Below are 12926 nucleotides of genomic sequence, written 5' to 3' on the forward strand. Positions count from 1 at the left end.
TGGTTGTGTGTGGTTGTCTGCAGCTGTGTGTGTGGTTGTGTGTGTGTGGTTGTGTGTGTGGTTGTGTTTGTGTGTGTGTGGTTATTGTGTGTGTGTGGTTTTGTGTGTGGTTGTGGTTGTGTGTGTGGGTGTGGTTGTGTGTGTGGTTGTGTGTGTGTGGTTGTGTGTGTGTGGTTGTGTGTGTGCGGTTGTGTGTGGTTGTGTGTATGGTTGTGGGTGTGTGTGTGTGTGCAGCTGTGTGTGTGCTTGTGTGTGTGGTTGTGGTTGTGTGTGTGGTTGTGTGTGTGGTTGTGTGTGGGTGTGGTTGTGGGTGTGGTTGTGGGTGTGTGAGTGGATGTCTGGTTGGGTGTGGTTGGGTGTGATTGTGTGTGTGGTTGTGTGTGGTTGTGTGTGGTTGTGTGTGGTTGTGTGTGTGGTTGTGGTTGTGTGTGGTTGTGTGTGTGCGGTTGTGTGTGTGTGGTTTGTGTGTGGTTGTGTGTGTGTGTGGTTGTGTGTGTGGTTGTGCGTGTGTGGTTGGTTGTGTGTGTGGTTGTGTGTGTGGTTGTGTGTGTGGTTGTGCGTGTGTGGTTGTGTGTGGTTGTGTGTGTGTGTGGTTGTGGTTGTGTGTGTGGTTGTGTGTGGTTGTGTGTGTGTGTGGTTGTGGGTGTGGTTGTGTGGATGGTGTTGGGTGTGGTTGTGTATGTGGTTGTGTGTGTGGTTGTGTGTGTGTGGTTGGGTGTGTGGTTGGGTGTGTGGTTGTGTGTGGTTGTGTGTATGGTTGTGTGTGTGTGTGGTTGTGTGTGTGTGGGTGTGGTTGTGTGTGTGGTTGTGTGTGTGTGGTTGTGGGTGTGGTTGTGTGTGTGGTTGTGGTTGTGTGTGTGTGGTTGTGTATGTGGCTGTGTGTGTTGTGTGTGTGGTTGTGTGTGTGGTTGTGTGTGTGTGGTTGTGTGTGTGGTTGTGGGTGTGTGTGTGGTTGTGTGTGTGGTTGTGTGTGTGCTTGTGGTTGTGTGTGTGCTTGTGTGTGTTGTTGTGGTTGTGTGTGTGTGGTTATGTGTGTGTGTGGTTGTGGTTGTGTGTGTGTGGTTGTGGGGGTGGTTGGGTGTGGTGTTGTGTGTGTTTGGTTGTGTGGTTGTTTGTGTGTGTGTGTGTGGTTATGTGTGTGTGTGTGTGTGGTCATGGTTGTGTGTGTGTGTGGTTGTGGGTGTGGTTGTGTGTGGTTGTGTGTTTGGTTGTGTGTGTGTGGTTGTGTGGTTGGGTGTGGTTGTGTGTGGTTGTGTGTGTGTGTGGTTGTGTGTGTGGTTGTGGTTGTGTGTGTGTGTGTGTGTGGTTGTGTGTGGTGTTGTGTGTGTGTGGTTGTATGTAGGGCTGTGTGTGGGGTTGTGTGTGTGGTTGTCTGTGGGGTTGTGTGTGTGGTTGTGTGTGGTTGTGTGTGTGTGGTTGTGTGTGTGTGGTTGTGTGGTTGTTGTGTGTGTGTGGTTGTGGTTGTGTATGTGTGTGGTTGTGGGTGTGGTTGTGTGTATGTGTGTGTGGTTGTGTGTGTGGTTAGGTGTGGTTGTGTGTGGTTGTGGGTGTGGTTGTGTGGTTGTGCGTGTGGTTGTGCGTGTGGTTGTGTGTGTGGTTGTGTGTGTGTGTGTGTGTGATTGTGTGGTTTATGTGTGGTTGTTGTGTGTGTGCAATCGTGGGTGTGGTTGTGTGTGTGTGTGGTTGTGTGTGTGTGTGTGTAGTTGTGTGTGTGGTTGTATGTGTGGTTGTGTGTGTGGTTGTGGTTGTGTGTGTGTGGTTGTGGTTGTGTGTGTGTGGTTGTGGTTGTGTGTGTGGTTGTGCGTGTGGTTGTGTGTGTGGATGTGGTTGTGTGTGTGACAGTAATACTAAAAGCATCTCAAAATAAAGGAACACAAACATCAAGTTTGTGGAAAGAGAAAGCACTTTGTAAGTCAAACGGGCGTACCAAAGCATTAACACAACAACAAAACAAACAAGATCACTTAGCGAAGACTGAGTGCTGATAATGGATACACACAGCCCATCATCTTAAGAGTTCAATTGCAGCCAATGTGCACTCAAAGCTTCCCCCTCCTTCTGAGTTGCACCCCATATTTCATGAGTTGTAACTGCTGCACCCACTATAGCGCTTTGAGATCTAAAGCGCTACATAGGTCTAATCGATTAACCAGTTGCCAACATGCTGTGCTTTTAAAGAGAATGTGGCAAAAGTTTCCAGCTTCCTCATCATGTCTTCATGAAAGCGCCAAAGAAAGGACTCCCTGAATGGTGCAACGGACATGAAGCAGCCGCTGCAATCAGAAACAAACACTGTGAACGTTGTCCAGTTTCACAGTAACATTTCCTTAATGTTCTTTAAGTCACAAAACAGTAATACTAAAACCATCTCAAAATAAAGGAACACAAACATCGAGTTTGTGGAAAGAGAAAGCACACTGTAAGACAAACGGGCGCAGCAAAGCATTAACACAACAACATGTTCTTTGATGTTTGATGTTCTTTGAAAGAGAACATCAAAGGGGCGCCGCGAAAGTGATCGTGGGCGAAAGTGAAAGTGATCGCGGGCACTTAATGAGCATGATGAGGTTTGCCAGCCTCTGATCCTGAGCGCGCGCCTGCGCACATGCACTGTAGCTCTAGGCTGGCCATGGTAGCATTTTTTGAGCCCTCACTAAAAGTCTCACCAGACCAGCGCATGCGCTGGGTCAGGCAAGACCTAAAAACGGCACTTGAAACAACTGTGTGAGGTTGAGCCTTGTGCATCAAAAGCAATGGTTACTTCTATCCCCATTCATGAGTAGGGTTTTTGTTGATTCAGGATTGATGGGTGCCCCCTTGGCCTCAAAGTAGCCTTTATAGAAATTGCTCATTAATGTTTTACTGTGGCACAAGGGAAGAGTCTTCCAGTTAAGGAGCTGTAAATGACCTAGGTTAAGTCTTGTTTTCTGTAACTTGCTGTCCGTTCCTAAAAGGGAAATTGCATCATAGAGCTCTTAGAGGATGGTTACATATTATTAGGTATACCTGATAAAGTTGTAATTTTTGGGAATTTATTTCCACTCTCAACAATTTTAAGATTTTGCTAAGAAATATAGCTGTACCATCGCTCATGTTTCATACATTGCATACACTATTTTAATCTCAATAACAATTTGCCACATAAGGCATTATGATATTTTATGTATGAAGCTATTTTACAGTTGGTAAGGATCCGATTCGTAAAATCAGAGCCTTTCCAGACGCAAAATGAAATTTTTTATTTTACCAATCCCAATTTGCGATTCGGTAAGTTGTTACCGAATCTTAACGATCTGCTAATTGGGTTTTGGAATAAATAGTGATTTATTACTTGGAAGGTTACTTGAAAGATACTGAATCTTTCAGGTATGTATTCATGTTTTGTGACTGAAATCCAGTTGCAAAACATTATCGGCCAGATGTATCAAGGGTTTTCCCTTTTGCAAACGGGCCGATTCGCAGAATCGGCCCATTTGCGAACGGGAAAAAGCCTTTTGGGATGTATCCTTCCAAAAGGCCATCGCAAAATAAGGAATCGCAAAATTTGCGGTTCCCTATTTTGCGAATGCATTCAAGGAATATCAAATTGCGATTCCTTAAATGCAATTCAGGAGGCACCCAAAATTATCGATCTGGCCTTAAGAAATCGCAAATTACCACCAACTTCAAGTAGGTGGTAATTTGCGATTTCCGAACAAAAAATCACTTTTTTGCATTTTCAAAGTGCCATGTGGCGCACATACATGCCCTAACTTCCTGTATGTGCGCCACATGTGCACACATGCATATTTCATTGGCACCCTTGCACCCTTGAAATTGCGAATGCAATTTGCGAGTACCGATGGGTACTCGCAAATTACGAATGTTTTCCCATTCATTCCTATGGGCCTCTAGGCAGATTCGCATTTAAGGAATATGTTGGAATCGCAATTATTATTGCGAAACCTACATACATTGCATTTTGCGAGTCCTTAATAGCGATTCAGTAAAAATTGCTATTAAGGACTCGCAAACTACAATGATGATACATCTGCCCCTATAATTGTACGAGCTGGTAAGCAATTTGCAAATGGGAAGGGGTGAAATGTTTTTTCGACAGCGGTCAGTGGTTCAAGAAACATTATGATTTATAATGGTTGGTTGTGTGTGTGGTTGTGTGTGTGGTTGTGTGTGGTTGTGCGTGTGTGGTTGTGTGTGTGGTTGTGTGTGGTTGTGTGTGTGTGTGGTTGTGGGTGTGGTTGTGTGGGTGGTGTTGGGCGTGGTTGTGTGTGTGGTTGTGTGTGTGGTTGTGTGTGTGTGGTTGGGTGTGTGGTTGGGTGTGTGGTTGTGTGTGGTTGTGTGTATGGTTGTGTGTGTGTGGTTGTGTGTGGGTGTGGTTGTGTGTGTGGTTGTGTGTGTGTGGTTGTGGGTGTGGTTGTGTGTGTGGTTGTGGTTGTGTGTGTGTGTGGTTGTGTATGTGGCTTTGTGTGTTGTGTGTGTGGTTGTGGGTGTGGTTGTGTGTGTGGTTGTGTGTGTGTGGTTGTGTGTGTGGTTGTGGGTGTGTGTGTGGTTGTGTGTGTGGTTGTGTGTGTGCTTGTGGTTGTGTGTGTGGTTGTGTGTGTTGTTGTGGTTGTGTGTGTGTGGTTATGTGTGTGTGTGGTTGTGTGTGTGTGGTTGTGGGTGTGGTTGGGTGTGGTGTTGTGTGTGTGTGGTTGTGTGGTTGGTTGTGTGTGTGTATGGTTATGTGTGTGTGTGTGTGTGGTCATGGTTGTGTGTGTGTGTGGTTGTGGGTGTGGTTGTGTGTGGTTGTGTGTTTGGTTGTGTGTGTGTGGTTGTGTGGTTGGGTGTGGTTGGGTGTGGTTGTGTGTGTGTGTGGTTGTGTGTGTGGTTGTGGTTGTGTGTGTGTGTGGTTGTGTGTGTGTGGTTGTGTGTGGTGTTGTGTGTGTGTGGTTGTGTGTAGGGTTGTGTGTGGGGTTGTGTGTGTGGTTGTCTGTGGGGTTGTGTGTGTGGTTGTGTGTGGTTGTGTGTGTGTGGTTGTGTGTGTGTGGTTGTGTGGTTGTTGTGTGTGTGTGGTTGTGGTTATGTGTGTGTGTGGTTGTGGGTGTGGTTGTGTGTATGTGTGTGTGGTTGTGTGTGTGGTTAGGTGTGGTTGTGTGTGGTTGTGGGTGTGGTTGTGTGGTTGTGCGTGTGGTTGTGCGTGTGGTTGTGTGTGTGTGGTTGTGTGTGTGTGTGTGATTGTGTGGTTTATGTGTGGTTGTTGTGTGTGTGCGATCGTGGGTGTGGTTGTGTGTGTGTGTGGTTGTGTGTGTGTGTGTGTGTGTGTGTGTGGTTGTATGTGTGGTTGTGTGTGTGGTTGTGGTTGTGTGTGTGTGGTTGTGGTTGTGTGTGTGTGGTTGTGGTTGTGTGTGTGGTTGTGCGTGTGGTTGTGTGTGGATGTGGTTGTGTGTGAGGTTGTGTGTGTGGTGTGTGTGTGTGTGGTTGTGTGTGTGTGGTTGTGTGGTTGTGTGTGGTTGTATGTGTGGTTGTGTGTGTGGTTGTGGTTGTGTGTGTGGTTGTGTGTGTGGTTCTGTGTGTGGTTGTGTGTGTGGTTGTGTGTGGTTGTGATTGTGTGTGTGTGTGTGGTTGAGTGTGTGGTTGTGTGTGGTTGTGTGTGTGGTTGTGTGTGGTTGTCTGCGGCTGTGTGTGTGGTTGTGTGTGTGTGGTTGTGTGTGTGGTTGTGTGTGTGTGTGTGTGTGGTTATTGTGTGTGTGTGGTTTTGTGTGTGGTTGTGGTTGTGTGTGTGGTTGTGGTTGTGTGTGTGGTTGTGTGTGTGTGTGGTTGTGTGTGTGTGGTTGTGTGTGTGCGGTTGTGTGTGGTTGTGTGTATGGTTGTGGGTGTGTGTGTGTGTGTGTGCAGCTGTGTGTGTGCTTGTGTGTGTGGTTGTGGTTGTGTGTGTGGTTGTGTGTGTGGTTGTGTGTGGGTGTGGTTGTGGGTGTGGTTGTGGGTGTGTGAGTGGATGTGTGGTTGGGTGTGGTTGGGTGTGATTGTGTGTGTGGTTGGGTGTGGTTGTGTGTGGTTGTGTGTGTGGTTGTGGTTGTGTGTGGTTGTGTGTGTGCGGTTGTGTGTGTGTGGTTTGTGTGTGGTTGTGTGTGTGTGTGGTTGTGTGTGTGGTTGTGTGTGTGTGGTTGGTTGTGTGTGTGGTTGTGTGTGTGGTTGTGTGTGTGGTTGTGCGTGTGTGGTTGTGTGTGGTTGTGTGTGTGTGTGGTTGTGTGTGTGGTTGTGTGTGCTTGTGTGTGTGTGTGGTTGTGGGTGTGGTTGTGTGGGTGGTGTTGGGTGTGGTTGTGTATGTGGTTGTGTGTGTGGTTGTGTGTGTGTGGTTGGGTGTGTGGTTGGGTGTGTGGTTGTGTGTGGTCGTGTGTATGGTTGTGTGTGTGTGTGGTTGTGTGTGTGTGGGTGTGGTTGTGTGTGTGGTTGTGTGTGTGTGGTTGTGGGTGTGGTTGTGTGTGTGGTTGTGTGTGTGTGGTTGTGTATGTGGCTGTGTGTGTTGTGTGTGTGGTTGTGGGTGTGGTTGTGTGTGTGGTTGTGTGTGTGTGGTTGTGTGTGTGGTTGTGGGTGTGTGTGTGGTTGTGTGTGTGGTTGTGTGTGTGCTTGTGGTTGTGTGTGTGCTTGTGTGTGTTGTTGTGGTTGTGTGTGTGTGGTTATGTGTGTGTGTGGTTGTGGTTGTGTGTGTGTGGTTGTGGGTGTGGTTGGGTGTGGTGTTGGGTGTGTGTGGTTGTGTGGTTGTTTGTTTGTGTGTGTGGTTATGTGTGTGTGTGTGTGTGTGGTCATGGTTGTGTGTGTGTGTGGTTGTGGGTGTGGTTGTGTGTGGTTGTGTGTTTGGTTGTGTGTGTGTGGTTGTGTGGTTGGGTGTGGTTGGGTGTGGTTGTGTGTGTGTGTGGTTGTGTGTGTGGTTGTGGTTGTGTGTGTGTGTGTGTGTGGTTGTGTGTGGTGTTGTGTGTGTGTGGTTGTGTGTAGGGTAGTGTGTGGGGTTGTGTGTGTGGTTGTCTGTGGGGTTGTGTGTGTGGTTGTGTGTGGTTGTGGGTGTGTGGTTGTGTGGTTGTTGTGTGTGTGTGGTTGTGGTTGTGTGTGTGTGTGGTTGTGGGTGTGGTTGTGTGTATGTGTGTGTGGTTGTGTGTGTGGTTAGGTGTGGTTGTGTGTGGTTGTGGGTGTGGTTGTGTGGTTGTGCGTGTGGTTGTGCGTGTGGTTGTGTGTGTGGTTGTGTGTGTGTGTGTGTGTGATTGTGTGGTTTATGTGTGGTTGTTGTGTGTGTGCGATCGTGGGTGTGGTTGTGTGTGTGTGTGGTTGTGTGTGTGTGTGTAGTTGTGTGTGTGGTTGTATGTGTGGTTGTGTGTGTGGTTGTGGTTGTGTGTGTGTGGTTGTGGTTGTGTGTGTGTGGTTGTGGTTGTGTGTGTGGTTGTGCGTGTGGTTGTGTGTGTGGATGTGGTTGTGTGTGTGACAGTAATACTAAAAGCATCTCAAAATAAAGGAACACAAACATCAAGTTTGTGGAAAGAGAAAGCACTTTGTAAGTCAAACGGGCGTACCAAAGCATTAACACAACAACAAAACAAACAAGATCACTTAGCGAAGACTGAGTGCTGATAATGGATACACACAGCCCATCATCTTAAGAGTTCAATTGCAGCCAATGTGCACTCAAAGCTTCCCCCTCCTTCTGAGTTGCACCCCATATTTCATGAGTTGTAACTGCTGCACCCACTATAGCGCTTTGAGATCTAAAGCGCTACATAGGTCTAATCGATTAACCAGTCGCCAACATGCTGTGCTTTTAAAGAGAATGTGCCAAAAGTTTCCAGCTTCCTCATCATGTCTTCATGAAAGCGCCAAAGAAAGGACTCCCTGAATGGTGCAACGGACATGAAGCAGCCGCTGCAATCAGAAACAAACACTGTGAACGTTGTCCAGTTTCACAGTAACATTTCCTTAATGTTCTTTAAGTCACAAAACAGTAATACTAAAAGCATCTCAAAATAAAGGAACACAAACATCGAGTTTGTGGAAAGAGAAAGCACATTGTAAGACAAACGGGCGCAGCAAAGCATTAACACAGCAACATGTTCTTTGATGTTTGATGTTCTTTGAAAGAGAACATCAAAGGGGCGCCGCGAAAGTGATCGCGGGCGAAAGTGAAAGTGATCGCGGGCACTTAATGAGCATGATGAGGTTTGCCAGCCTCTGCTCCTGAGCGCGCGCCTGCGCACATGCACTGTAGCTCTAGGCTGGCCATGGTAGCATTTTTTGAGCCCTCACTAAAAGTCTCACCAGACCAGCGCATGCGCTGCGTCAGGCGAGACCTAAAAACGGCACTTGAAACAACTGTGTGAGGTTGAGCCTTGTGCATCAAAAGCAATGGTTACTTCTATCCCCATTCATGAGTAGGGTTTTTGTTGATTCAGGATTGATGGGTGCCCCCTTGGCCTCAAAGTAGCCTTTATAGAAATTGCTCATTAATGTTTTACTGTGGCACAAGGGAAGAGTCTTCCAGTTAAGGAGCTGTAAATGACCTAGGTTAAGTCTTGTTTTCTGTAACTTGCTGTCCGTTCCTAAAAGGGAAATTGCATCATAGAGCTCTTAGAGGATGGTTACATATTATTAGGTATACCTGATAAAGTTGTAATTTTTTGGAATTTATTTCCACTCTCAACAATTTTAAGATTTTACTAAGAAATATAGCTGTACCATCGCTCATGTTTCATACATTGCATACACTATTTTAATCTTAATAACAATTTGCCACATAAGGCATTATGATATTTTATGTATGAAGCTATTTTACAGTTGGTAAGGATCCGATTCGTAAAATCAGAGCCTTTCCAGACGCAAAATGAAATTTTTTATTTTACCAATCCCAATTTGCGATTCGGTAAGTTGTTACCGAATCTTAACGATCTGCTAATTGGGTTTTGGAATAAATAGTGATTTATTACTTGGAAGGTTACTTGAAAGATACTGAATCTTTCAGGTATGTATTCATGTTTTGTGACTGAAATCCAGTTGCAAAACATTATCGGCCAGATGTATCAAGGGTTTTCCCTTTTGCAAACGGGCTGATTCGCAGAATCGGCCCATTTGCGAACGGGAAAAAGCCTTTTGGGATGTATCCTTCCAAAAGGCCATCGCAAAATAAGGAATCGCAAAATTTGCGGTTCCCTATTTTGCGAATGCATTCAAGGAATATCAAATTGCGATTCCTTAAATGCAATTCAGGAGGCACCCAAAATTATCGATCTGGCCTTAAGAAATCGCAAATTACCACCAACTTCAAGTAGGTGGTAATTTGCGATTTCCGAACAAAAAATCACTTTTTTGCATTTTCAAAGTGCCATGTGGCGCACATACATGCCCTAACTTCCTGTATGTGCGCCACATGTGCACACATGCATATTTCATTGGCACCCTTGCACCCTTGAAATTGCGAATGCAATTTGCGAGTACCTATGGGTACTCGCAAATTACGAATGTTTTCCCATTCATTCCTATGGGCCTCTAGGCAGATTCGCAATTAAGGAATATGTTGGAATCGCAATTATTATTGCGAAACCTACATACATTGCATTTTGCGAGTCCTTAATAGCGATTCAGTAAAAATTGCTATTAAGGACTCGCAAACTACAATGATGATACATCTGCCCCTATAATTGTACGAGCTGGTAAGCAATTTGCAAATGGGAAGGGGTGAAATGTTTTTTCGACAGCGGTCAGTGGTTCAAGAAACATTATGATTTATAATAAAAGTTGCGTCCTGCTGTAAATTCACATTAAATTAGGAATAGATCCCACACGTCTCAAAAAACTTAGCTCCATCTTTGCCCTCATGAAAATGCAGCAAAATCAATTTCCTCAGGAAGACAATCATGAAATAAGTCGACCGAATATGGCTTCGAAATATTACTTACAAGGAAATTCTTCACCTTGCACCAGCTCTTCACAAGGCTTTTGTTCCTTACGGATTCATCTCCCAGGGCAATTTCATTTATTACCTTTTTATCAAGCTATGGTTAAAAAGAAAAATGCAATGAGGAAATAATACACCCTGCAAGCAGTTTTGCACATTAACATATCTTAAGTAAGCTCATTTATTTTACATCATGATTCTATTTATGTTATTCAGACCACAAGCAAGCTGTTAAGCACATTACCAAATGAATAGACTGATGACCAGAAATAAAAATCGATTCATAGTATGAATAATATATGATTAAGAGTGACTTTGGGAAAAAAAAACTTTTCAAGTTGCCTGATTTGAGCTCAACACTATTAAAGCATGTAGTGTTGATGGTGGGAGGCAATATTTTGCGCATGCAAACATTCTTAAGAAATGAACGCAGTGAAATTGCTATATATGCTGTCTGTTTGTGTCCTTGTTCGGGGGTGAAAAAAAGCCACATTGGGTACGGATGATTATGTGCATTAAACAAAAACTGGTAAATGGTGAAAAAGACATTCAAAATAATTATCTTTGAAAACTCTATGGCTCAATATCAAAATGATGTGTGCCAACAGTGCTGCCTGCTAAAATGCTTGTTTTAAATATAGCAGTAATAGGAACAAAAGATGATTTTTGTAACTCTAGAGTCTGGCTGACTTTATTAGTGTAAAGCTGCTGCCAGTGAGGGATCAGTATTTCAGTTGCCCAAGGGTTGCAAACCTTTTTTGCCAGCGTATAGCACACATGTGAGAAGAAAGAATGTTACATTGTTCTATTAGTTTTTTTCCTGGCCTGATCATTGATGCCTTCACTTATAAATATTTACGCATAACACGTGACCCGAGGTCAATAGATGACTCTGAAGTCAACACTAGGTGTGATTTATGTAACACTTATGCAAAATTCCAAAATTACGTCATAACCCTACATTACGTAACTACGCCAGTGTTTGTGGAAAAGTTATAGCACAGGAGCACATGAACAATGCAAACAACCAGGACGTGTGTGAGTGTTCAAGGCAATTGGGGTTTTTCTGTGCTATTTGTTAGTGCCGAATGTGTCTACGCATTTCATCCTAATATATAGCACTAAGGGCCCATTTGCGACCTATGGACAAACCCATTTTGTGAGTCGGTAACCTATTACCGACTCGCAATATAGGGTTTGCGACTCACTATTGGAAGGGGCGTGACAAGGGCATCCCTTCCTAATAGCAAGTCACACTTCAAAGTATGATTGTTTTGCAGCCGCAATTGCGGCCGCAAAACACTCGCAGTTTACCACTCATTCCAAAAAGGTGGTAAGCCACTTGCAAATGGGAAGGGGCCCCCCGGGGACCCCTTTGTGACTGGCAGGGAAAATATTTTTTAAGAGCAGGCAGTGGTAATTAATGAAATTGCCGTGGGAGATGAATCTGCAGTGAGAAGACTAAATGGCACAGACAGTTGAGGCAGTGAGCGGAGCTCTGGGAGAGACCATGCTGCAGTGGCCATGAGAGGAGGCCCTCAAGACAGAAAATGCATCCACATCACCCAGGTGCCGGAGAAAAGCGTGTGACCTGAGGTCTACAATGTGGTTGTGAGGAGGTATGGAACCGTCGGTGGGTCCAGGAAATAATCAAGAAGGCGGTACACAGCAGGCATAACAGGTGAAGCATGGAGAGCAGCAGGCACCCTCTGATAAGCTCGCCTGCACATCTGGGAGGGCATCAGAGACTGGGCTGGAAGGGTGTGTAGCCAACTCTGTGGCATCCCAGCACAGGCCGCCCCTTAGACTGGTGAACCCGCATGTGGGCTTGGGGCCTGACTGTGTCTGGACTAGCCTGACTAAAGAGTCCACTCTGCCACTTTATTACCCTGACTACGGCTCCACAGAGAAAAGACAGCACCTGCGTGAAGGACCCGAAGTGAGTGACAGGAGTCCCCTTCAGCAGAACATAAGGCTTGGAGGAGCAGAGCACTAGAGGGTCACACCACCAATGGTGAGACCACAGACTTGGCCTGAAGGGTGCGGGGGCTGCCCAGGTCCAGTGAGTTTAGGCCTGGATCGAGGGTGAGGGAGGGGAGCGTAGTGCAATATCTGGCCTGATAAACTATTGGACTGCTGCCCCTCAGAGTGAACACACGCCAACTTGACAATGGGCAAGGACAGAATGTGGAATGGAGCCTAACAGACGAAGATTGATCAATTTACGGCCCCCGTCCCAAGGGGGCCCAACCAGCTGAGGACAGAGGAGAGTTGCATAATCCACAAGGCCCTATGGGTGCACAGACCCTGGCAACGATCAAAGCTTTGAGCGCTAACTTGCAGAAGATTTATTTGGTCTCACTCAATTTAAATCTGTTAAGGGTGGCCTTATGCAAGGTCGCTGAGAGGTCCATAGTGACAGAGTAACAGGTTAATAAATTGCAAGAGGAGATTTCGGGGCAGATGTACAACCCTAAATTGCATGTGCAAATGGGTTTGCGACCTGTTTGCTCATGCAAAAGTTCACAGGGCCATGTACAATTCCTAAATAGCGAGTCGCAATTTATTTGCGACTCGCTATTTAGGAATTGAGAGTTGCTATTAGGAAGGGGTGTTCCCTTCCTAATAGCGACCCCAAAGCCATGTATGAATGTTTGCAACCGCAATTGCGGTCGCAAAACACTCACAAATTACCACCCGCTTCAAGAAGGTGGTAATGCACTCGCAAAAGGGAAGGGGATAATATTTTTTAGGAGCAGGCAGTGGTCCCAGTGACCACTGCCTTCCCTTAGAAAATGAAACACAAACGTTTCATTTTTTTAAATAAATGCAGCCCGTTTTCCTTTAATGAAAACAGGCTGCATTTTTTTTAAACCTGCTTTATTGAAAACCAGTTCCAGACATGGTAGTCTGCTGAGCCCAGCAGGCCACCATCCCTGGGAGTGCCAGTCATTCCCAATGGGGTCGCAAATTGCGAGTGGCTCAATATTCATGAGCCTCGCATTTTGCGACC

The 12926-nt window shown here is 45.6% G+C and overlaps 1 protein-coding gene across 2 annotated transcripts in view; it reads right to left on the reverse strand.

Annotated features, from left to right (window-relative positions):
- The window catches only part of SLC34A2 (solute carrier family 34 member 2), a 156668-nt gene that overhangs the window by 66024 nt on the left and 77718 nt on the right, over nucleotides 1-12926 (reverse strand). For both annotated transcript variants that reach the window (XM_085642312.1, XM_085642311.1), the window contains one exon: nucleotides 9915-10010. In XM_085642312.1, the coding sequence (XP_085498438.1) occupies nucleotides 9915-10010 (96 nt within the window). The remainder of the gene's footprint in view (nucleotides 1-9914; nucleotides 10011-12926) is intronic.

The sequence above is a fragment of the Triturus cristatus genome, chromosome 2_2 (assembly GCF_964204655.1).
Source record: "Triturus cristatus chromosome 2_2, aTriCri1.1, whole genome shotgun sequence".
NCBI classification, from domain to species: Eukaryota; Metazoa; Chordata; class Amphibia; order Caudata; family Salamandridae; genus Triturus; species Triturus cristatus.